Genomic DNA, 23522 nt, shown 5'->3' on the forward strand with positions numbered 1-23522 from the left:
GCAATGCACTGGGGTGACGGTGCCCCCTGGGGAGCTGGGGCACATGCGAATGCGTTCCTCCCCTTTCTCTCACAGGTAAAAACGTGGTTCCAGAACAGAAGAATGAAGCACAAAAAGCAACTGAGGAAAACCCAAGACGACCCGAAGAACCCCAGCGGGGAGGAGTGTCTGGAGCAGAGCTCGAGCGAGCCTGAACTGACCGACAAAGCCAGCTCGGACCCCCGCAAGGCCAGCCAGCAGCCCGCCTTCCTGCTGGAGGAGAACGAAGATGAGGTGGACATCATTGAGGATGGGGATATTTGCGCCACGCCGCATCTAATATAGACATGCTCGTTCCCCTCCCCACAAGGCGAAGGGCCCGGGTGACTGGAAGCCCCTGATCTGGTTTTGCCGACGGAGTGCTAAGAGCCATGACTCCTCTGCCCAATAACCAAGGCAGATGTGATCTCGGTCTGACCCGTCGCTTAAAAAGCTTGTCCCAGGCCCCAGCAATCCGTAGTAGACCCGGCTAGTGCTGGAGCCAGGGAATATTTTAAGGCCACGGTTGAAAGGATCTATTTGTACAGTCTGGGAAAGAAACATATTGGATTCGATGTAAACATAATTCTAGCGCGAGCAGTCCCGTTTATATCATTGGTTGCGAGTAGAATCTGTCCGGCTTGGTTATTTCTAATTCAGCTCAGGCTTGTTAACTGCTATCAACTTTTGCGTCCCCTTTGAGCTAGCACAACTAAGCATGGGAGTTTGATCGTGTTTAAGCACGACTTAAAAACAACCGAGCTAGCTAACACGAGTCTGTCAGCGTAGACAAGGACAACAGAGTCAGCTAGTCACGGCTAAACTCGATTGTTTTGGACACGGAGTTTAAACACGATCACCACATTCTCTAATGTGGACAAAACTATAACCAGCCTTCTGTTATCTGGCAGATAGTCTGTGTGTCCCGCAAACATATTGTATAAATGGGAGGTACTTCTAATTTCGTTCAAAGACAAGTACAAATTTGACACTTGCTTTGAAAACTGAATATAAAGATAGCAAAATCAGGGCCCTATATTCCAATTTTCCGGTCTCGTTCGAAATGCATGGATAACATTTATCCATTAGCAAAGCTTTCCCTATTTCCCTACATCAAATTTATACCCTGTACATTATTTTAGTACACTGGTGTTGAGAGTTAAATATCAGGAATACATCGACTCGAGTGAGACAGAAGCTTGCTTAGTTACAATGCAATGACAATGAATGGTGTATCCAGACAATTTCTCTTAATATTACTGTAAAATACCATTTAAAATCAGACACACTCCAGCGAATGCATATATTTAAACACTGAATTGCATATAGTTTCTCCAAAGAAGCAGGTAAGAAAAATACATTATATATAATTCCAAGCTTGTAAAGGGGGGAAAAAGCATTGCTAATAAACTTGATTTTTCTTAAGACATCCAGGAAAAAAATGAATCGAATTTATTTAGTAAAATTGATCTTATATAATTTTAATAGCTTACCTACATCCTAAGTATGATTTATGAATCGTTACCTGATGTGAATCAGTTTTAGAATATTTTAGTTTTTAACGGAGTATGTTCATAAACTAGTTTAAAGTCTGACTCATGTTTCATTGCGAGTGCCTGCTGTATGAATTCCATCATACCGCAGTTCACAACTGGCCAGCGGTTTTAAACCTACACCTTCGGCTGATAGCCTGAAACATATCAAGCTATTAAACTGCAAATCCATCTCTGCATTGCAGAGTTGTATATAACAGTTTTCAACGATGCCTCAGGCTTGCTTTTTATTTATTTACATTACAGTGAAATATCTTGAATTTCCAGCTAAACAAAACATTTCCTGGTATAAATTCCATTTCAGTGTCTCTTTAGGGTATTTTGTAATTTTTTTAATTTATTTTTTATTAAGAGTTGATTTGGTTGTTGGGTGTCCTTAGCACTTTTGGTTTTTGGACTGTAGGACATGCAGTTTTGTTGCAAAAATTTAAAAAGTGCCCCCTATTCATCTGCAAAATATGACTTATTTAAACTTGTATGTTTCCTTCCCTTTTGTGGGTTTGCAGTATAATTAGAATAATAAAGATCACACGTGAAAAACTTCCCGATAATGAATGTGTGTTTTTGGACTGTGTTTACAAACACTTCAGAGAAAACGCTTTTCTTTAATGACTTTCAATCAAAATATTTTGCTACAAAATTATGCAGCTCCTTAAAGATTATAGTTCAAAGGGTAAGACCCACCAACATTCCAAGAAGAACATTCTAAAGTGTTCTTTAGAAAAGCACCCAGAAATCCATTCTAGCTATAACAAAAGTCATTGTATAGTGTCAATACAATGAGATATCAGCTAGATGAAAACCTTTATTATAGATCCACGATCACTGACTCTCGCAATACCTAAACCAAAGCACTAGGAAGGACAATACATTTAATTTCTCTTATTTTAGTGCATTTGATATTTAATTTGATAGTTTTCTTATATTTGTATCTTGTAGGCTGTAGAAGTATTTTTTAGTTGGTATGTCTTTCATCAACATTTAATAAAAGTGTGAGTAAAACAGCCATATCATACAGACTAGTTATTAAAATTAATACTAACAAGGAGCTATACGATAATGTTTTAATATTAAGATTCTGATTAGCATTTTTAGTGATAACATTAACTCCTAACAAATGCTGTATAAAAGAGTATTATAGAGACCAGATTTCACAACCGATATCATCAGTAAAAAGAAAGCATATACCAATGTCTTTATTTGCAGCCGTTCTTAAAATCACAGTGTTCTTTATTCAGACTCAGATATTCATGGTTTATGAGTACCATGATTTAGCAGCAAATAATTTTATGAAATAGAGAAAAAAAGAGAGAATTCAGAAGCAAGTACACACAAGGGATCACTTAAAATGTACATTACTCTGAGTGACAGTAAAAAAATCTGAATTCTTTACATTTGTGGGTATGGCTCTGTCACTTGCAGTGAGGATTGCTTTTGCTCCTGTATGAACAGAAAAGGCACATTGTTATGCTTCCTAATGACCTTTTTCCAATGCTTGGAGACAAAGGCATGTAGTAAATGCTCTTATGTGGAGCGTACACACCCAGTGCATGGCAGGAAAAAGTGCAAGGTGGATTATTATGGGAAATGCGACAGGAAGCACAGAAGAAGTTGCAGGGAATACAGAAGTTGAGAGCACTATTGGATTAAGAATTGTATTTATACTGGTCATTTGCAAAACATCAATTCCTCTTGAAGAAGAGCGTGATGTTACTCACCTCGCCCTTGGACTGGCATTGCCAGACACCCCGCTTTGAATAAACAGTGTAGGGACTATCATGTGCTGTGTTACCGCTTTCAAGCTCATCAAGGCAAATGCCTCCAAAGTTAGTGCACATCTGTACTGCAATAGCTGAGTCTATGTGAGCTTGTATGTTTGCAGGCAGCAGCCCCTGCCACTATATGCAGATGATTCTTGCCCACAGCAGGAATAATCTCTGGGTGTGAGCATAGGTAATGGACGTGCGCACATAAACATGCAAAACAACCCCCTAGGCTCCACCTCATCATGTCCTTCCATGGCTCCTCTTGCAGATGGCCAGTGGAGCAGCTGTTGTTTTGCTTAAGTAAGGGGCTTGGTTTGGAGCAGACAATGCTCCACCTCCTGAGAACTGCTTTTCTGCACATGCCAGAATTTGGTCCTTCATACATAAAGGTCTAGAATATGCCACAAAAAATAATAGGCAAACCCAGGGTATAATCTCAATACAATGCACAGGACTGTAATGCTAATGAAGTTGCATGACTAGTGTTGTGCAGCCAATCCCCTATGGAGCAAGTTGAGGCTAGATAGTCGACTTCACTTGAGCGTATAGCAATAATTTGGTCCCAGTCTTCCTCCGACATTATCTCACTCTGTAGAAGCACGTCACCTAGGGAAGAAATTCATGTGAGAACAAGGTCCATGAACAATTAAGGCACCCAACATAGGGTATAAATTGGATTCAAGCAGTGTCTAGCTCTTGTGCTGTCTCTTTGCACAGGCGTGCATGTCACCCTTAAACCACATTTATGATTTACAAAATACCCTCATCTTTCCTTGACCCTGCGCACCTTTCCAGATAAATAAATAAATACAATCAAATGAAAAGGAAAGCCAGCTGCTACTGCAGGTCCACAGGCCAAAGATAACCAGCATGGCAAAAATGAAGCCTAGTAATATTCTCCCTCCTGCCACACAAACCTCCAAGCCCCATAGTCTGATTGACAAAGGTGAAAAGCTCCTGCAGCTTCCATTGACTCCAAGGAGAAGCCTGCATGGCTAGTCTTTCCTTGTAGTGTGGGGGTACCAAGATGATACTGAGGAGGGCAAAAATATGAGGTATTACGCATATTTGTTTGAGCCCCAACAGTGATCATGGTGCCGTATAATACATGGCGGAAACAGTCCATTCCCAGAGATGTTTACAAACCAAGAAAGGTTTCTAGTACCCCTACAACCCGAATTATAGCTTGGGTACTGTAATGGGGTTTACTGGGCTTTTAAAGCCAGAGAGCGAAGTTGCGGAGCTACCAAACTCCAGAAGTCCTGGGACAGACAAAGACCCAGGGGATGACAGAGATAGATGCTGAGAGAGAGGACATGGTCTGGAGTAACAGGTGATGTCTGGAAAAACTCTGTTTGCCATTCTCTTTAGAGCTGGGGAGCAGGAGGCTTGTATTACAGGGTGGGGCAGAGTTCCTCTCTCCCATCCAATCAGGACAAGTTCTGGAAAGGAGGGCAGCATATAATGTACCTTGTCCTTCATAATGGATAGGGACAGTGGTAGGAAGAGCACTTCCTGCCAATCTTTCCTGGGTCAGCAGAAATGAGACTGAATTGTTTTGACTCTGACTGCAAACTGGACAAGCATGGGGGGGGGGGGCGCGAAACCTGCATCCCCCAGTGGAGGAAAGGACATTTGTGGTGAATGCTTTTACCCAAGTTCTGTTTGAAAGACTCTGTTGTCAGTCTGGATGGAAGTAAATTGAAGTGTCAGCAGGGAGAAGGTTGCAGCCTGCTATGAACGTCCAGTTGTAGCATCATAATACCCAAAATACTGCTGGTCAGTAGCGCAAATCTTCTGTGGACTCAGCCCTGACATGACCCTAGGTTATTGGTGAAAGATGCTAGATGGATAGCCCTGCAGAGTGAAGTAGGTAAAGCAGAGGCAGTGTGTAAGCTTCGTTTACAGCACCCTCTGCTCACGTGCTTTGATTTGGCAGGACTATCTGGAGAGGAGAGAGGGAAGCTGAAACTGCACAGACCCTTTGGACCTCATCCTGACAGCTAAAGCTACTGACAATGACTGGTAGCTGTGATGATGTTTTACCACGTGGCTTGAGAAGACTTTTAAACCACCAGGTCCTCTCTGACGTGCTCATGAATATAACAGAGAATTAATGGCTACACTGCAGCAAGTTGAACTAAAGGCTCTGCAGGTGTGTGCCCTAATGAGGTGTTAATGGGAGAGCAGGTGCACATGAATAAGGAGCACTGAGGTAGTGAATAAAGCATTGTGAACATAGAGTGCTGTAACCCACTAGTTTGCACTGCAGTCTCTGTTTGGTCTTGTTTTCACACAAGCTTGCACCAGTTTAATTAAACAAGTGCAACTTCTTGTGTACATGCTCTTGTTTTGCTTCAAGAATGGCTTATTTCTGGTTTGCCTTCAGGCTGCTCCTAATCTTTTTCCCTAGCTCAACTGTTCACACTGCAGCTGCTGGAACTAGAAGAGACTTTCTGAAGTGCTGGAGATGACTCGGCTGACAGTGCAGACTCGCAACAGGGACATTAGACTTTGTCTGTAAAGCACAAGGTACATTTATGGGACTATCTAAATAACATTGTTTCAGCCATTTAGGGTTTGTCTATATGGGGGAAATTGAGCAGAATAGCTATTGTGGAATAAGCTATTGCACAGTAGCTCCCCCCTGTAGACACTATTTTGGAATAAAGTTACTAATTGGTGACTAATTAGTATGCTTTGTGAGGGCACTAATTATTTTGGAATAAAGTGACTTATTCCAGAATAGGATGCCTCACAGGGAGCTATCAAATTAAAGCAGCATTACTCGTAAGGAAAGGGGTGTTTGGGATTGGAAGGATTCATCACTTACCTGCATGGGAAAGATGGACAATACCATGGAATACTTAGAACCTTCTTTCCCTGTGTGGGAGGAATGAGAGAACTGGAGCTGGGGGAGGTGTTACTTTTAATCTGCAGGGCCTTTAAGAAAGGGCAATGCTTGGCAAAGCCCCTTTTATAATGCTATCTAGAGGGCAGGGTTTAAAGGGCTGGTTCCAGTTCTGGGCTAAGCTATCCCTGCCGTACACTGGTCAGCAGCTAGAAAAAGCTTTCGGAGCATAGTGTGTGCTCGCTCAAAGGGCTTGGGCTCTCTTGGATGCTTCATTCCTGCATAGTGATGTGATGGAAAGGAACACCTTGACTCTCCTGAAAGAAATGTGCTAGAAGCATTTCATTGGGGCATTAGGAGAATGGCATTTTGCCTTTTAAAAAGTCCGGCTGGCATGTGCAAAACCTAGAAAGACTTATAGGTGAGAGAGTGAACATAAGAATGGCCATACTGGGTCAGACCAATGGCCGATCTAGCCCGGTATCCTGTTTTCCAACACTGGCCAGTGCCAGGTGCTTCAGAGGGAAATGAACAGAGCAGGGCAATTATCGAGTGATCCATCACCTGTTATCCAGTCCCAGCATCTGGAAGTCAGAGGAGTATAGAGTATGGGGTTGCATCCCTGACCATCTTGGCTAATAACCATCGATGGACCTATCCTCCATGAACTTATCTAACTATTTTTTGAACCCAGTTATACTTTTGGCCGTCACACATCTCCTTGCAATGTGTTCCATAGGTTGACTGTGCGATGTGTGAAGAAATACTTCCTTTTGTTTGTTTTAAACCTACTGCCTATTAATTTTATTAGATGACCCCCTGTTTTTTTGGGTTATATGAAGGGGTATATAATACTCCCCATTCATTTTCTCCACACCATTCATGATTTTATATACCTCCATCATATTCCTCCCTAGTCAGCTCTTTTCTAAACTGAACAGTCCCAGTCTGTTTAATCTCTCCTTGTATGGAACCTCCTCCAGACCTTAATCATTTTTGTTTCCCTTCTCTGTACCTTTTCTAATTCTAATAATCTTTTGTGAGATGGGCGATCAGAACTTCACCCAGTATTCAGGATGTCCGAGTACCATGGATTTATATAGTAGCATTATGATATTTCTGGTATTATCTATCCCTTTCCTAATGGCTCCTAACATTCTGTTCGCTTTTTTGACTGTGGCTGCATATCGAGCAGATGTTTTCAGAGAATTATCCACAATAACGCCAAGATCTTTCTTGAGTGGTAACAGCTAGTCGTGGTCCTCCGAGTATAGCTACAAAGCACAATTTTATGAAGCCCCACAACGTGATTCAAAATTTCTGTCTTAAATATTTTAAATGTTATTGAAGTAGCATGAGGGATAAATGCTACAGCTACCTGTATTCAACCTAGTTAGAGCAGAATGCAACTAACGAAGCCCTACAACAAAGAATTAGAAATACACGCTGGGTCCACCCAGCAATCTGTCATACAATGTAAGGCCCTGCTTTGCTTTTATAGAGTGCTTCTCACTTGGAAGGATCCTGATACTTAGTCCTGTCATGAGTGCAGGGGACTGGACTATATGACCTCTCGAGGTCCCTTCCAGTCCTATGATTCTATGAAGCAATTTACACACGCTAGCCACTGAAATTCAACCATCTTTGGATTAGGAGCATTGACCGAACCTGCAGAACAGTAGAGGAAATCTTGACCACAGAGCCTAGAGCAAACTCTCACTTTTGTGCACATGCCATAGAATCTTTCCTGTCCATACAGAAGAGACAGGATCTCATTAGAATCCTTTTCCCCCCCCCAACCCCTCCTGCTGCACTAAAATAGATGAACTATTATGTACCATGGAAGGCTGAAGGGCTTAGGAAAGCCTTGCTGGGATATGAACCTGTGGCTCCAGAGAGTCTATTATGCATGCAGTGGGCATAGTTGTGCACGGTGTCTTACAAACATGTAATAAGTGGAGCTTTTGAAGCCTTGAAGAGCTTAAGTTAGTTAGAGGGGTTAGTTTAGAGGGGTAACAAAAGCAAATAACTATTGACTGCAGGAAAGGAAGAAGAAACAAGACCAAAAAAGGGGAAAGAAGAATTCATACTAGGAAAAGTATAATGAATTCATGCTAGGAAGAGTATAACTTCCTGGAAAGCAGATCCTTTAATTCAACCTGGAGGCTTCAGTCCTGATGCTTAGAGTACCAAGCCAAATCTTTTTTGTTTTCCAGTATTATTATAATGCAAAATGCACCCTTGATCTTGGTGAGGTTGCTTATTCTTCTATACCCCCCTCCTGATACATTACGTCCAGTTTTTGGAAAAACTTCATGGCAAAAGCCGATGCTCTTATTTGCTGGCATGTGCCTTATAACTTTAGTCCTTGCACAAGAAAAAGCATGAAACATTGTCACTGACCTCTGACTCATTTGTTGATTCTGATATGTTGTGATCAACATGGGATATTTTTCTACTGGACTGAAAACATCAACTCTTTTTAGGTAGGTTATCTAAAGCCCTCAGTGTTAACAACTATTGGTCATTGCTAATTTGGATCTCATTTGAGCCAGTGACATAAGTTAGGGTCGATGGCTTTGTATCCTGTTTGCAATGCCCTGAGCTAATCATCTTCCCTTGGCCCCTGCCCAGATTCTAAAGAAATGGTTTTCATGATCCCCAGGCCTCCAATATTAACACAGAGCTGGAAAGTAAGTTGTCTTCTTTTGGGAAGAGTTACCCAAGGCTTACTTCTCTGAAGGTATATGTTTGAAGCCAAAGAACTGAGCGAGTCAGCTAGATCATGAGCCCTCATGCCGATGATGGTCACAAGCAGGCTTCAGGGCATCATGACCACACTGCCGGTCTTTATTGTCAGAAGGAAAGCTGATCCCCAAAGCTTTTATCTGTGCTAACATGGGGGTATGGGATGGAAAAGGTTGAAACACTTAGCTAGGTAAAGGCACATGTTAAACAGGACCTCACATTAACACGAGTTCTAAAACCCCTCTGACTGCAATAAGAATGTTTACTGTATATCTGTAGGGCACAAGCGATAGATCAAACTACTCCTCTTCTGCTTGGTGCTGATGCTATGATCCTAAATAGCCAGCCAATAAATGTCACATGAAACAGCCACTAGGAAAAATGTTGTCCAGAGGCCTCAAAAGGCACTCAGATTCCCCAGTGTTGAGTGCAATATAAGAACCTGAATACAAAAGAAGAATATAGAGAATCTGGAGCAACAAAGCCATAAAAGAAGGAGTTGATCAGAAAATCATTTAGGGTAGTGCCTAACAAAGCCCAGGCCTTACTCCCTTCTCTGAGGAACGGGTTCAAAAGCTTAACATGTGCAGCTTTGAAAACAGAAGGTCAAGGAGGAATTTAATTACTGTACACAAATACCTGAGTGGGAACACTCTCATTTTACGGGAAAAGGAGAAAACACAAGGATATGTGCTGCACTTAAAGAAAGAGAGATTCCAGTTGAATTGGAGATGTCAAGAAAGGGGGGGGGGGGGGAATGAAGGGATGGTGCTGGGAACAGTCACAACTGAAATAATTCAAGTTATTAATATAAAAAGAATGTAAGGGTGAATAACTGTTCTGGTTCTACCTGCTTAAGATGGGGATATTCTATCTAAAGATAGACTGGTATTGAAGGGCTTCTGGTTTTTATGTTCTACGTCTTTGTATTTCTGTATGACATAAGAACATAAAAACGGCCATATTAGGTCAGACCAAGAGTCCATCTAGCCCAGTATCCTGTCTTCTGACAGTAGCCAATGCCAGGTGCCCCAGAGGGAATGAACAGAACAGGTAACCATCAAGTGATCCATGCCCCGTCGCCCATTCCCAGCTTCTCGCAAACAGAGGCTAGGGACACCATCCCTGCTCACCCTGGCTAATAGCCATTCATGGACCTATCCTCCATGAATTTATCTAGTTCTTTTTTGAACCCTGTTATAGTCTTGGCCTTCACAACATCCTCTGGCAAAGAGGTCCACAGGTTGACTGTGCGTTGTGTGAAGAAATACTTCCTTCTGTTTGCTTTAAACCTGCTTCCTATTAATTTCATTTGGTGACTCCTATTTCTTCTTTGAGTGCTTGTTCACATCAATTCCAATCAGGTGTGTGGGCGCGCCACGTGCACAGTCGTTGGAAACTTTTTCCCTTAGCAGCTCCTGTTGGGTTGGCTGGGGAACTCCCTGGAGTGGCGCCTTCATGGCGCTCAATATATGACCCTGCCAACCTGACCCCCCCCTTCAGTTCCTTCTTACCGTCCGTGGCGGCCGTTGGAACTATGACTTGCTTGCTTTGTAAGTGCTCCCTTAGCGTAGTTACCTAGTTCTTCTTGTTTTATAGCTTTTAGTTGTTACAGTTATAGTTAGTATAGCTGTTTGTGAATGGGATCTTTCCCTATACCCTACTCCTTCTTGGGCTCCCATGCCCAATAGTAACCCCCACGACTCTTGTCTGAAGTATCTGGGGGAGATGCATCAGACCGAGCACTGCAAAATCTGCAGGGCTTTTAAACCTAGGACAAAAAAGGAGCAGGATTTCTGTTTGAAGCAGCGGCTCATGGAATCCACACTTTGTCCAGCGGCTTCAGACAGCCAAGGCTTAGGCCCGAGTGCGTCTGTGCGGAGCGCTCCGGCATGACTCAGGGCCTAGGAAAGACTCTAGTACGAGAGACCCTCGTCACCGGCGATCCTCGGCACCACAACAGGCAGCACCGGCCAGGCACCGCTCTACTTCCCCGGTGCCCCACAAGTGACATAAAAAGACTGAGAGAGGGCGCTCTCCTCGGAGAGCTGTGGGACTGCCAGGGGACGCTTCGCTGCACCTGAGGAAGGACCCATCTCCCAGACAGCAGGAGTCGGTGTCATGGACTCCAGTGCCCCAGAAGGCACCGTCAAGTCCGGCACACAGCGACTCTCTCTGGCAGGGCAGTGCCAGGTGGAGGTGTTTTTGAAGCTGCAAGCGATGCCATAGAGATGACTGCGGCTCAGCCCCTAGTTATTAGGAGCAAGCCTCCGGTACCATTGAGACCGGTACCGTCCAGAGGCAAACCTGCCATAATGCGGCGCTCCCAGTCGCTGGACCGGCACCGCGCTCGGCACTGTTCCCAATCCCTATCTCCGAGACATCATTCCCCAGCACCAAGTCCAGCGGGAACACACCCAGTACCAGGGACACGGCGATCTATCTCCCTGGCACCAAGGGTGGATCGTCATTGGTCCACTACGCACTCGGAGGACTGGCACCTTATTTACTTTCTTCATAAAAGTCATGATTTTATAGACCTGAATCATATCCCCACTTAGTTGTCTCTTTTCCAAGCTGAAAAGTCCCAGTCTTACTAATCTTTCCTCATACGGAAGCCATTCCATACCCCTAATAATTTTTGTTGCCCTTTTCTGAAACTTTTCCAATTCCAATATATCTTTTTTGAGATGGGGCGACCACATCTGCACGCAGTATTCAAGATGTGGGCGTACCATGGATTTATATAGAGCCAATATGATATTTTCTGTCTTATCGATCCCTTTCCTAATGATTCCCAACATTCTGTTCACTTTTTTGACTGCTCCTGCACATTGAGTGGATGTTGTCCGAGAACTATCCACAATAACTCCAAGAGCTCTTTCTTGAGTGGTAACAGCTAATTTAGACGCCCTCATTTCATATGTATAGTTGGGATTATGTTTTCCAATGTGCATTTATCACCGTTGAATTTCATCTGCCATTTTGTTGCCCAGTCACCCAGTTTTGAGAGTTCCTTTTGTAGCTCTTAGTTAAGTCCCAGGCAGACAGCAATCTTGAGTAGTTTTGTATCATCTGCAAATTTTGCCACCTCACTGTTTACCCCCTTTTCCAGATCATTTATGAATATGTTGAATATGTTGAATAGTTCAGATCCCTGGGGAACACCTCTATTTACCTCTCTCCATTCTGAAAACTATTTATTCCTACTCTTTGTTTCCTGTCTTTTAACCAGTTACTGATCCACGAGAGGACCTTCCCTCTTATCCCATGACCGATTACTTTGCTTAAGAGCCTTTGGTGAGAGACCTTGTCAAAGGCTTTCTGAAAATATAAGTACACTATATCCACTGGATCCCCCTTGTCCACATGCTTGTTGACCCCCTCAAAGAATTCTAGTAGATTGGTGAGGCATGATTTCCTTTTACAAAAACCATGTTGACTCATCCCCAACAAATTATGTTCATCTATGAGTCTGACAATTTTTTTCTTTACTATATTTTCAACCAGTTTGCCTGGTACTGAAATCAGGCTTACTGGCCTGTAATTGCTGGGGTCACCTCTGGAGCCCTTTTTAAAAATTGGCGTCACATACAGAAGCTGATTTAAATGATAGGTTACAGACTACTGTTAGTAGTTCTGCAATTTCACATTTGAGTTCCTTCAGAACTCTTGGGTGAATACCATCTGGTCCTGGTGACTTATTACTGTTTAGTTTATCAATTTGTTCCAAAACCTCCTCAAATGACACCTCAATCTGGGACAATTCCTCAGATTTGTCACCTAAAAAGAATGGCTCAGGTTTGGGAACCTCCCTCACATCCTTAGCCGGGAAGACGGATGCAAAGCATTCATTTAGTTTCTCCGCAATGGCCTTATCGTCCTTGAGTGCTCCTTTAGCATCTCGATCATGCAGTGGCCCCACTGGCTTTTTAGCAGGCTTCCTGCTTCTGATGTTCTTAAAAATTTGTTTGCTATGACTTTAAGTCTTTGGCTAGCTGTTCTTCAAATTCTTTTTTGGCCTTCCTAATTATATTTTTATACTTCATTTGACGTTTTTATGCTGCTTTCTATTTTCCTCACTAGGATTTAACTTCCACATTTTAAAGGATGCCTTTTTGCCTCTCATTGCTTCTTTTACTTTGTTGTTTAGTCACAGTGGCATTTTTTTTGGTTCTCTTACATATGTTTTTTAATTTGGGGTATACATTTAAGTTGAGCCTCTATTATGGTGTCTTTAAAAAGTTTCCATGCAGCTTGCAGGGATTTCACTTTTGGCGCTGTACCTTTTAATTTCTGTTTAATTAATCGCCTCATTTTTGTGACCAACGCAAGTCACTTGAGCTCTGTTTTATTATACTTTTGCTATCTATCACTAATGGTTGCTTTGCTACTGCCAAGGGGACTGAATTCTCCATTGCAATGTATTAGGCTGGCTCTGCCATAGGTATTGAGGCAAGGCAAATTGATTTAAGTGATCCTCATGGTACGTGGAAAACTAACCATATGGCATTACCTGCAGCTGCCCTCTCTGCACTTACAATCAGTGATTGCATGAGCTGTTGGGTAGTTTTATAGCATCTGCCGTATCCATGTTTTTGGCTCAGTAGCACTTCCATTCAAAACAGCCCTCTTCTGTAAGGCAAGCGTCTTTAACTCATTCTTGCCAGCTGTCATCGGTAGAGCTTCACTCTGCATTTATTGTCCCTGGATACCACTCCATGTTCACAGAAGCCTCTTCTGTAGCCAAACCAACCGCCATATCTCACCCTCTACGCACATACTCATTTATTCTCGTGCCAGGAGTATTTATGTTGAGTATTAGGAAATACTTCCCTCTGGTGATCCCGTCTATTGCAGAATTTGTTTCCAAAGGGAAGTGGTGGAAGATTTGTAAGGCACTGGACCAAGTTTATCACTGGTATAACACCACTGACGTAAGCCTGTAGCCACAGGCCAGTAAAGGCATTACTTTCTACTGGAGTTCACTTATTATACTCAAGGGATAATGGTTTGCTTTGTTTTCTAAAAACCTCCAATCTGAGTCAAATCCACTCCTGGTGTAATTCCGTTCAAGACAGGCACGAATTTGTCCTTGTAGGTTTCGTTATTTCCTTGTGAAATGAATTTTCCTACTCTGCTGAGGCGTTTGTATTTTTGTCTCACCATCACGTGCAACGGTTGTGCAAGGAGGCCGTATTCAATTTAGATCTGTGTGCCAATTTTCAGATCCGACTAAGTATAAACATGAGGCCAAATTATTATTATTTATTATTTGTATTTGCATACAGCCTAGGAGCCCCAATCATGGGCTTACTTGCTGTAATTCCACTGAGTTCACTGGCAATCTGACAACTCCGTTGAGCATGCCAAGGATGAATGTGGCTTTTAGATGGGAGTTTTTAGAAAACAGAACTTATCGTCCCTTTGGTGAAATACGTGATCTCCAGTGGTGAATAATGTCATTAGCATGTGGATTTATTTTTCAGGCACATTTTCAGCTTCACAGCGCAATATTTTTTGTCTATAAAAATCAAACCCACTTTGGGATGGAGGGACAACCCAAAAGAGAGTTTTTGAGAGGTCTGAAGGAAACCAAGAAAAGAAACAGCAGGAAGAATAATTACATATATGGGAACCCCAGAAATTTATGCCCATATAACATTTGCATAAAACCAATTCTATCTTCAAGAAATAAAAATAGATTTAATACATGTTCCTTTTTTGGGGGCAGTGAGATTTTTTTTTAGATATCCTTAATGTAAACATCATTCAGATTATCCCCACCTCAGCAAGGTGACACCTCCCACCTGGCCAAGAGTCCTAGCTAGACACAAGCTGTTTCAGTGCATGGTGCTGACTTTACAACCATTAGGTGACCGCAGCCACGCAAAGCAGCTCTGGCTCATGGAGGGAAGGGCTCCAGCTGTATAATGTATTCTAGAATGAAGGTAGCCTGGAGGAAGGTCCAGAGGAGGTATGCTGCTCTAACATTCCCCACCACTATACTACAGAGCCAGATCTCGGATACATGGTGGTTAATTGTTTGAAGGCCGGATTAGACCACCCATACTCACGTGAGTAACACTTTACTCTATGACAGGTTTCAGAGTAGCAGCCGTGTTAGTCTGTATCCGCAAGAAGAACAGGAGTACTTGTGGCACCTTAGAGACTAACAAATTTATTAGAGCATAAGCTTTCGTGGGCTTGCATCCGAAGAAGTGGGTTGTAGCCCACGAAAGCTTATGCTCTAATAAATTTGTTAGTCTCTAAGGTGCCACAAGTTCACTTTACTCTATGCATTGCCATATAGTCCCATTGATTTCAATATGAGAGTAAGGGCCTAAGTCAACATTAATGTGGTCCCGGATGCTTAATGAAAACTTCAAGCCAATTTCTTATTAAAGTCTTTGTCTTTCTCATTTGAATTACATTAAGTTTTGGCCTTTGCTTTTGAGCAGATGGATGCTCATCATTTACTTGTGCAGTCCCTTTTGTACCACTGTTATCTGTTCGGCGCAAAAAGAATTTGCATGACTATCAAAGCAGATCAAAAGACTTCCTTTGCACACACACTGAAAATAACCTCTTTTCAAATTTCACCTTGGGGAAAATACAATCCTTTGCAAATGGTCTGCAAGATGATCGTGTTCATGGGACTATTTATTTTTTTGCTATGGGGAAGCATCCTATTAATGACAGGGCTTATTGATCAAATTTTAATATTGGGGGTGAGGGGAAATTGGTGGGTGCCCTTTAATGTTCCTTAAAAGGTCACTATTCTAAAAACAAAACAAAACAGCAACCCCCACCCCCGAATTTACATGAGCTATAAAAGGTACTAGGATGACAAACAGTGAAGAAGGTGATCAATTAAGACATTAAGCATTTTGCAACACATGGACGCATCTGCATTTTAGCCTAATAATAAGGCCATCAGCTCATTTTCAGGGGGCTGTTGCCTACTTCAACTCAATCCTGAGATCAAAGGGAAAATGTCTGCTTGCATTTTCTAATCAGAAAAGGGATGCTAATTTCGACTCCTTAATGTGTGGTGGTGAGAGACTCCTTCAATTAACTGAATTCTATAGCGAGAAGGGAAAAAAAGGATACAAAGGGAGACAGGCTAGAAAGGCAGAAGTTCTCATTAAATCAAAAGGTCCAGTATTCATTATCTCTAGCATCTGGGGCTAAGCACTAAACATGGAGATCATCAAAGGGGATTTAATGGGTTAAATTGAGAATATACTCTAATTAAAATATTAGAGACGCATAAATAGCTCTTTGATATTCATCTAAAAGTTCAATTAAAAATAGGTGCTTCAGGTTTGTATTAAAGGGGGATTATCACTTTTAAGCAGAGGCAACAAGTTTATGGCCTTCCCCAGAAATGCTTCAAAGTGTTACCATTTTATTTAAAAAATATAATTAGGACAGCGATTCTAACTGGTATGGTACGGAACTGTCTGTGTAACAGGATCTGTGAATCCTGAGGACAAACAGAGCTGACGGGCCAAGAGGTAAGAGGGAGCAAATCCAAAATCCAGGAAGGGGACAATTTTGTCCTGGATCCACTGAAAGCTGCAAAACGGTTGCCTGCTGCTGTGCTTTTAAGTGCAAAATGTTTTACACATAACCTGAACCAGACCTCTATGCAGAGAATTTTCTCATGCAAGTTTCCAGTGATTCCATAATATTATTTATAGTAAATAGACCAAAATGATTGTAAGTCTCCCTGTTTTAAGGTCATCATTCAGCAAAGCTTTTAAGCACATGTTTAAGTGCTTTGCTGAATCAAGGCCCAAGTAATCAAGGCTTCATTTCAAATCTAGGGGAAGCAACCTTTCCAATGTCATATGGCACTGATGCTTAACTCCTTGTCAATTCTAGGAGCCATTTGTTTCCCAGTGTTTGAGAGCATGGATTGATTTCAATAATTTAGAGTGGGATTCAAAGCCCACAGAAGTCAACTGAAGTCTTTCAATGGCCTGCCTTTATTAAGCAAAATGGTCTTCCTGCTAACTTGTGACATTACCCTCAACTCCTAGCAGGAGTTTGCATCCAACTATTGAAAAGTCCAGAATTAACCCATTATAAGATTTAAAATATTTCTCTGAACTCATTTCCATATTTACCTTTTACAGAAAACTCAGGGCAGCCACAGAGACGTAAGCTTTTCACATTCCCTCTCTCGGCTCCCCAATTAACCCTTCCACTGCATACCTTCAACAAGACCAAACTTTGCTTAGGCCAGAGGATTCTATGGACTTCGGCTCCAACACATACAGTATCATCATTTTGATTAGATACAGCTATTGTTAATGACTTGCCTTAATGACAACTTGTTTTCTTTTAAAGTGAACTCGCACATTTGTTTTCAAGGCGATTTAACTGCACAGAAAGTTTGAAGGGGCAGTAACTAGGCATTTTGGGGCTAGTAGGATCCAAAGGAACTTTAGATACTGGTCAAAATTTCAAATCTGGGTGAATTTTGGATGTTTGTTTTTTCTTCTCAAACTTGTCAGGAAAATTCTCCTTTGCCCAGAGAGTAAATCAGGCAATTTTCATGCCAAATATTCACAGTTAAATATATTGGGGGTGGGGCTTATGATGGAATCTGGATGTAATCATAACTATGGAGCCAGGACCATGATTCTATATCTATTATGCAGACAACGTATAATGAAAACAAACCCAAGAGTCAACAAGAACCTGCAGAAATTGCCTATTTTCAAAAAGATGTTTAGTTTGTGTTCTCCAAAACTCCTTTTCTGTGCGTTTCCTTCACGTGTCATCTGTGGATTTAATTCTTCATTTACCAAGTTAAAGAAGCAGAACCATCATAAGAATCACATCTGTTTATTATCTTATACTTAATCTGTTAAAGGCTGTTTCCTATCAAAAGTGTAGTTCTTGATTAGCCTCAGTGTTCTGCTCAGTTTCTCAGTGTATCTTCAAACTACTCCTAGCTAATAACAAATTGTCTAGATGAAGAGCCATTACTTGTCTGCATTTTCCTGCGCTAGATGAGGCTCTAAACTCCTGGGCTTGCTGTGATGTTGTGAGTGACAATGAATCATTAACCAATAAGGAAGCAACAATTGCATAATTAATTATTGTATCACTATTGATGGCCTGTGTTTGGTTCATGTTTTACTTTCTTCATTATTGGGAGCGTTTTAGTTTGGCTTCATTCCTGGATAATCTGCCAACAGCTTCCTCTTTGTTCTAAAGAAAGAAAATGTTGTGGATATTAAGGTAATACAATGAGGTTGTTGTCTCCCCCCCCCTTTTTTTTAATTTAAGATGTGCCAGATTTAATTTAAAAGTAAACTGGTACAAGTATTTAAATTAAAAACTGGTTAAGGTCCCAAACCTGGAAGATTGTCTGTCTAAAAATTAGAGATCACTTCATTATATAAAACATGCAAGAATCAGCTCTGGCTTAACTGCTGGGACTAGTCAGAATTCTGTCTTTTTTCCTTACAGGAATTGATTACATTTTCCTTTCCCATCATTCTGACCACATCTTTCCCTCCTTACATCTCTTAACTAGTTTATTTTTCTTATGTAGTATATAAGGGCTCCAAAGAGATCAGACCTCACTGTGCTAGGCACTGTACATATATTTAGGACATATCTACACTGCAGCTGGGACTCTGCTTCCCAGATCAAACAGATAGGCACAGTCTAGCTCTGCTTGAGCTAGTGCGCTAAAAATAGCAGGCTAGCTGGGAACAGGCAGCAGCTTGGGCTAGCCATCTGAATACATACCCAGGGGATCTGCGTGGGGGTAGCAGGGGCAGTACCCATGTACAGAGAGTTGAAGTGACTTGTTCAAAGTCACACAGCAGGTCCGGGGCAGAACTGGAAACAGAAATCAAGGGACCAACCCTAGTCCAGTGCCCTGACCATGGGACGATGCTGAATCTAGATTCTTTTCTTTTATCGCATCCGGTTCAAGCTCTCTGTCCTCACCTTCAAAAGTCGTCACAATTTTGCCTTGCTCTACATCCCAACTCTTTCCTGCTACTCACTCTGTGCCCTACAAATCCTCTCAGTCGCTCCCTTTGTCACCTTCTCCCACTCTCAGCTTTATGGCTTTATTCATGATGCTGCTATATTTGGAATGGCTTCCCACTCCTGGGCCATGACTGAAAGCCCATATAAGGCAGAAAGTCTTTCCATTGACTTCAGTGGGCTTTGGATCCAACTGCTGATGTATCAAGCCCCACTGCTCTCTCTACCTTCTGAACTGTTTGAAATGAGCCACCCTGATTACCACTACAAAAGTGATTTTTCATCCTGTTGATAATAGCCCACTTTAATTGATTTGTCTCGACCCCCCCCACTGGGTAAGGCAACTTCCATCTTTTCATGTACTGCTATATATATATATATATATATATATATATATCTTCCTACTGTATTTTCCACTCCATGCATCTGATGAAGTGGGTTCTAGCCCATGAAAGCTTATGCCCAAATAAATTTGTTAGTCTCTAAGGTGCCATATGGACTCGTTGTTTTTGCTGATACAGACTAACACGGCGACCACTCTGAAACCTGTCTACCTTCTCTGTAAGTGAAGCCTCCTCTGCAGATCTTCCTCTGCCATCTTTGGACTCTCTTATTTTACCATTGTATTGTACGTGTCTGTCTAAAACCAGCAGTAAGCTGCTTTGGAGCGGGGCCTAGGGCTTATGTGTTTGGAAAGCACCATATACACATAAGCTGCTCTTTAACCATATACTGCTGATAACATCTCTAACACCTGTCTACCCCAGGTCATGGAAACGTGGGCCAGAGCTAAAATATTTTATCATTAATTCATGTCTCTTTGGTCAATGGCTCAGTGAGCATCATGGAAATGGTCCTGCTTTCATTTCAGTTCAAGTTATATTAAGAGAAAAGAAATAACGATAGACACATCCACAGAGTCACTCAGATTGTTTTTAGATTTGATGGAAATACTTTTAAAAGTTCATTATGTAAAATATAAAAAATGTTTTAGTAAGTAGCTGTAGGTTGATTTCACAGCATAAAAAGAATGAGCATTTTGGGAAAGACTAATGGGACACACAGATCTAGATTTACAAATGTGTTTAGGCATCGAAGTCCCAGGTTTAGGTTCCACTGCAATTCACAAAACTCCTGCTGAACCTTGCAGGCACCTAAATTCACTCGCCACTCTTTCTGGATAACTGCTCAGAAAGAGGCAGCAGCTTAATCAGGATATTCCAAGGAAGGAAACAATAGAATAAGAAGAAGCACAATTCTAAAATAAAGATTACATTTAAAAAAAATAATAATTTGGCTATAATAAAATTGGACTAAAATAAGGGCAATTGATCTGAAAATATTTCACCTTTTGAAATCATTTTTTTTTTTTTTTTTGATGGTAGAGGCTCTTATTTAAGTAGCAGAGTCCTGAAATACTGTATCTGGGAAACATACGTAATTTAATGCACCACGTAATCAGTTCAGATACTGTCTACCCTCTACAGCTCTCTAATAATTTCAAACTCATTATAAAATGTGAAGGGTTTTGAAAGCAGCCACAACTTGCTTCTCTATTTCATGTCTGTTTTGCAGAGTTTTCAGTGAGGAAATCTGAGGTAAATTCTGTCCTTTTAAAGTATGTGCTGGAGTTCTTTCCTCTTCTGGTTCTTCATCTGATCGTTTTGCTGAGAACGGTTTTGGTTTAGGAATCTTCTTAGCATATTCCAGAGCCTAATAATATTAAAGATTGAAAGAAGTTTGAAATTAACAATAAAATCAGAACAACACTTTTAAAATGGCAGGAGAACATAAGAATTTTCATACTAGATCAGATTAATGATGTAATAATTCCATATCTTGAAGTGACTAGTACCAGATGCTTTAGAGGCAGGTGCAAGAAACTGCAGCGGCCAGCACATCCCTCGGCCGGTGCTGCTTTCCGTAGCCCCCATTGGCCTAGGACAGCGAACCGCGGCCTGTGGGAGCTGTGATCGTCCGAACCTGCGGACTCTGCAGGTAAACAAACCGTCCCAGCCCACCAGCGGCTTTCCCTGACGGGCCGCATGCCAAAGGTTGCTGATCCCTGAGTTAGAGGTTGCCTTATGCCTTGAAGCATGCAGGGTTTATATCCATTCTAAAACTTTTTATAACAAAAATAGTATTTACTATTATAATTTTGTATATTCTCACATGCCTTTATAAATATCAATTCTGTTTTTTATTCCTGTTGAGCTCTTGGCCTCAATGATATCTTGTGGCAGTGAGTTCCTCATAGCCTAAATGTGGCAAGTTTCAGAAAGCAGAGATTTATTCTATAATAGACCTCCCCCCATCCTTCCTCAAAAATTACATTACAAAAGGCCTAAAATGATAAGATGTTGAGATATTCCTGAAGACTTTAAAATCAAAGCTTAGACTAACTTAAATGGAGTCCCTTGCAAATTTCATTTCTGGTTAGTTTGAAGGCTGATACATTTCTTGACAAGAGAAGGAATACAATGAGGATTGTACAAAAATAATTAATAGGTAACTGACCTTGAGGAACTTTCTATATTAGGAGTGCCTGGGATTGTTTTTAAAAAAAACTATAAAAATGGCAGCGGGAGACCCTCTATCTTTTGGCACCCAACCCAAAATTGTTCTAGGAGTTCACTTTCCATGGTTCTCGGACGCCCATGGACACATGCAGAGTCCAGTCTCTCAAGCCCTCTCCCTCGCACTTTAATGAGAGTTCTAGCCCCATCTGATAGTCTGACCTTATGTCTTGATAATGATGACTTGATCTGAGGTTTTGCTGGCGGTTTCTGTGCAGTAGCAACGTTCTTCATGTTGTGCTCCTTAACTTGCTTTGCATATTCCTTTTGCTTATTTAACTTTTCTGTCTGGCAAGTGAAAAATGTAATGGTTATTTAAAGTTTTGAGGGACCAGTTAATTAATCCCTTTACTGCCGGACTTTCCTATTTACGCCTGTGAGGCTGTTTAAAATGCCACTAATCATTGCTCAGCAAGATCTCCTTAAAAATCTAGTTTTTCAAGGTTAGATAACTGTAATTCTTTATTATCAAGAGCTCTTCCTTTGTTATATTGAGGATGCAGCTACTTGAAAATGGAGCAGTTTGCATCTTTATTACCACATAGCTGTTTCAGCATATTACTTCCATTTTAAAATGGTTGCACTAGCTACCTGTCCAGTTTGGCATTGATTTTTAAAGTCCTTCTGCTGCATTTAAAGTCTTGAATGACTGTAGTCCATTTATTTAACCGATTTTCTGTCTCTGTTTCCAACCATTTGTTACTCTCAGGCTCAGCAAGGTATTTTAGTTTGCCCCAGTTAGGAGCTGGTGTCAACATTTCATTTTTTCCCCCCATTGCAATTTAATAACACTTGATTGGCATGACAAGCTATACAAGTGTTGCCAAAGTGTTAAAAAGAGACAAAACCCTCTGCTGTATGGAGGAAGGCCGTTTTGTAGCAATGCATCTCTCTCTATCTATTGATATAGATTTGAGATGACCAATCTATCTAATTTACTGCAAGGCTGAAGAAATCACTGTAGCTTTTAAACTGCCAAAGGGCTGATGATTTTATCATTTTAGCTACGCAATGCTCTGTCATATTTCTGTGAAGGACGCTATATAAATATAAATAGCTGTTGTCTTATCAGTAGGGTCTTATCAGTAGAGCACATGGGATCTGTTCTGCAGCACTTGAGATGTACATCTGCTTAATGTAACTAGTAAAGTCACTGGCAGTGAAGAGGTCAAATGATATTTTTCATTCAGACTCTTTCCCTGACAATCATCTCCTCTTTGGCACAGTAAGATCAGAGGTTTGCTTAACAGTGAGTAATGTGCATTCAGCTACTTCCCTGTTGCACTTACTTTACTGTATTTACTTTCATTTTCTCTTCCAAGGTTTAGTAAGACTGTCTTCTGTGAATGACAGTGCAGCTAAATCATGTTAAAGTAATTCATGTACACTTCAACTACCACAGGGAGAACAAAGCAGTTTGGACTTGCCTTCAGTTGGATACTCACCTGCTGAAAAATCCTTTAATGGATGCCTGCTTCTGGGAACTACAAAACTAGAGGGATGAATCTATCAGAGATATAATTGTCCCTTCTATTATACACTTCTTCCTTTTTATGTGCGTGCATGAGTTTTCTGGATAGATATCCATGATATCAAAGGAAATCTGGACTGTTAATTATCCGACGAAGTGGGCATTCACCCACGAAAGCTTATGCTCCAATACATCTGTTAGTCTTAAAGGTGCCACAGGACTCTCTGTTGCTTTTTGGACTGTTAATGTTGGTAGTGAACAAGTCTTAGCACACTGGGGAATATCCAGAGGACTGGAAGAACACTTTTGTTGTGGCGATATTTTAAAAAAAGGTAAATTTAGATGACCTTGGTAATGGTAGGCTGTCAGTCGGACATAGATCCTCGACAATGTAACGGAACGGCTGATATGGTACTGTAATAAAGAGTTTAGATCAGAGGTCTCAAACACTTCGCCCGTGGAGTGATTTCCTGCGGCCGCCAAGCTCCCCTCACCCGCTGCCCCCAACCCCCCCCCCCC

At 41.5% G+C, this 23522-nt stretch overlaps 2 protein-coding genes across 2 annotated transcripts in view; one reads left to right on the forward strand and one right to left on the reverse strand.

Moving 5' to 3' along the window:
• BSX (brain specific homeobox) overlaps nt 1-324 on the forward strand; it is a 3405-nt gene extending 3081 nt beyond the window's left edge. The window contains exon 3 of the mRNA XM_024196622.2: nt 76-324. Coding sequence (XP_024052390.1) covers nt 76-324 — 249 coding nt within the window. The remainder of the gene's footprint in view (nt 1-75) is intronic.
• A 20141-nt stretch (nt 325-20465) lies between these two features.
• The window catches only part of JHY (junctional cadherin complex regulator), a 27655-nt gene continuing 24598 nt past the window's right edge, over nt 20466-23522 (reverse strand). The window contains exons 7-8 of the mRNA XM_024196620.2: nt 21695-21820; nt 20466-20669 (exon numbers count right to left, since the gene is read on the reverse strand). Coding sequence (XP_024052388.2) covers nt 20466-20669; nt 21695-21820 — 330 coding nt within the window. The remainder of the gene's footprint in view (nt 20670-21694; nt 21821-23522) is intronic.

Source organism: Terrapene carolina, unplaced genomic scaffold, assembly GCF_002925995.2.
Source record: "Terrapene carolina triunguis isolate 2854851 unplaced genomic scaffold, T_m_triunguis-2.0 Scaffold374, whole genome shotgun sequence".
Taxonomy (NCBI): Eukaryota; Metazoa; Chordata; order Testudines; family Emydidae; genus Terrapene; species Terrapene triunguis.